Source organism: Echiichthys vipera, assembly GCF_963691815.1.
Source record: "Echiichthys vipera genome assembly, chromosome: 14".
In the NCBI taxonomy this organism is placed as follows: Eukaryota; Metazoa; Chordata; class Actinopteri; order Perciformes; family Trachinidae; genus Echiichthys; species Echiichthys vipera.
Window position 1 is genome coordinate 5,334,015 of NC_139839.1, and position 1,927 is coordinate 5,335,941.

Below are 1,927 nucleotides of genomic sequence, written 5' to 3' on the forward strand. Positions count from 1 at the left end.
GGCGTGCGTGGTCATTGGACAGGAAGTGACCTTCTGCTCCTCTTCCTCGCTGTCGCTGTCGTTGATGAAGCACAGCTGCAGCTTCCTGCCGTTCTCAAACCTGTGCACGGAGAAAACACACACGCTGAAGCTCCAACAGCACGTTTAGCATCGTGGTCAGAGTCCAGTGTGAGGTGACGGGGCGCGGCGTTACCGGGACGTGACGACAGCCACGCGACACCTCCTCCAGTCTTCCTCCTCTTCCTCCCAGACGTCTCTCCACACTCCCCCCTGACTCCCCCCCGTCCTCACCCCCGCCCCGACCTGCAGGAAGACAGGGAGACAGGGAGCGTCCGTCACCAAGCAACAGGGAAGACAACAGACACAGGAACAGCTGAGCTCCTCAGCTGAGAGCCTACATTTCCCAGAATGCAACTGCAAAGCATCAAAGTGAGGTGGAGAGTCCCTGCACACAAAACCAACGCTCCTGTTATTGGTGGTTATGAGTCTTTTATGGAGAGTCTGTGAATGTACGCATCTGACCAGGACCAGGACCAGGCTGGGACTGGACCAGGACCGGGACCAGGACCAGGACCAGGCTGGGACTGGACCAGGACCATGACCAGGACCAGGACCGGGACCAGGCTGGGACTGGACCAGGATCAGGCTGGGACTGGACCAGGACCGGGACCAGGCTGGGACTGGACCAGGACCATGACCAGGACCAGGACCAGGACCAGGACCAGGCTGGGACTGGTCCAACTACCTAGTGTGTAGATCCAGGTCTTTAACCTCTCACAGGCCGATGATGTCACTGGAACCCTTTGTGCTCCGTCGTTAGAGTGACAGTTGTTGGTGGAAGTAGGTCTGGACTTCGTTAGTGCTAGTCCTGGTCCTGGTCCTGGTCCTGGTCCTGGTCCAGTCGTTGGTGGAAGTAGGTCTGGACTTGGTTAGGTCTCTATTGAGTCCTAACGACAGTCGTTGGAGTCACAGGAGGTCTGAATACCTGGATCTCACACCAGGTAGTTGGTCCAGTCCCAGCCTGGTCCTGCTCCTGGTCCTGGTCCTGCTCTTGGTCCAGTCCCAGCCTGGTCCTGGTCCTGGTCCTGGTCCTGCTCCTGGTCCAGTCCCAGCCTGGTCCTGGTCCTGGTCCTGGTCAGATGCGTACATGAACTGATGGTGAAACGTCTTCCTGACACAGAACCAGGTCCAGTTGCTTTGGACTGAAATTGCTTTGAGGATCTTTTTGTGGCGTTTATTAAAAAGCGTCTAAAAAACGCTTGAATGTGACTTTAGTTGAAGCTGCAGATCTTCTTGATTTCTCGTTATCGTCTGTAAAACGCTGTAAACACGAATTAGACCTTTTAAAAAGGATAAACAGGGTAAATGTCGTGTGCGCCAGGAGCCCACAGACTCCGCTGACCTTCGACCTTTCCCTCCTCTCCTGCTCCTGTTTCTCCAGCTCCGCGATGCGCTGACTCAGCTCCTCCCAGTGCATGATGGGAAGGCCCTGCTGGTCCACAGAGGACGCCGCCGCCGCCGCCGTGACGTGATGATGAAGCTCCTCGTCCTCCTCCTCCTTTTCCTCGGCCGTCTCTTTCTCTCCCTCCATCCTCTGGAAACAGACGACAGGAAGGAAACACTTTAAATGAAGAAGAGTAAAATCAGACGTCGTCGAGTTTCAGGGTTCATAAAACTGAGAAATCATAAAATAATCAGAACATATTAAAGAGAAACGAGATTTTCATGGAGAAACAAAAGCAGCTTCTCAAAACTGTGTCATTTCACATTAAAGTGAAGCTTTTTGAGCTTTTACAGCAACTTTATTTACAGTATTCTCATTATTTCACATTATTAAATGAGATTATAATAAAGTTAAAAACAAAGTTCCCTGATTTCACATGTTATAAAACGCTATTACATCAATTTATTACAGTGAACTTAACTT

At 51.9% G+C, this 1,927-nt stretch overlaps 1 protein-coding gene across 1 annotated transcript in view; it reads right to left on the reverse strand.

The window, feature by feature from the left end:
- The window catches only part of LOC310956846 (schwannomin-interacting protein 1-like), a gene marked incomplete at its 5' end in the record, with an annotated part of 4,197 nt that extends 3,772 nt beyond the window's left edge, over window positions 1-425 (reverse strand). The window contains 3 exons of the mRNA XM_083927221.1: window positions 31-100; window positions 194-303; window positions 399-425. Of these exons, the coding sequence (XP_083783347.1) occupies window positions 31-100; window positions 194-303; window positions 399-425 (207 nt within the window). The remainder of the gene's footprint in view (window positions 1-30; window positions 101-193; window positions 304-398) is intronic.
- Between the last annotated feature and the right edge of the window lie 1,502 nt (window positions 426-1,927).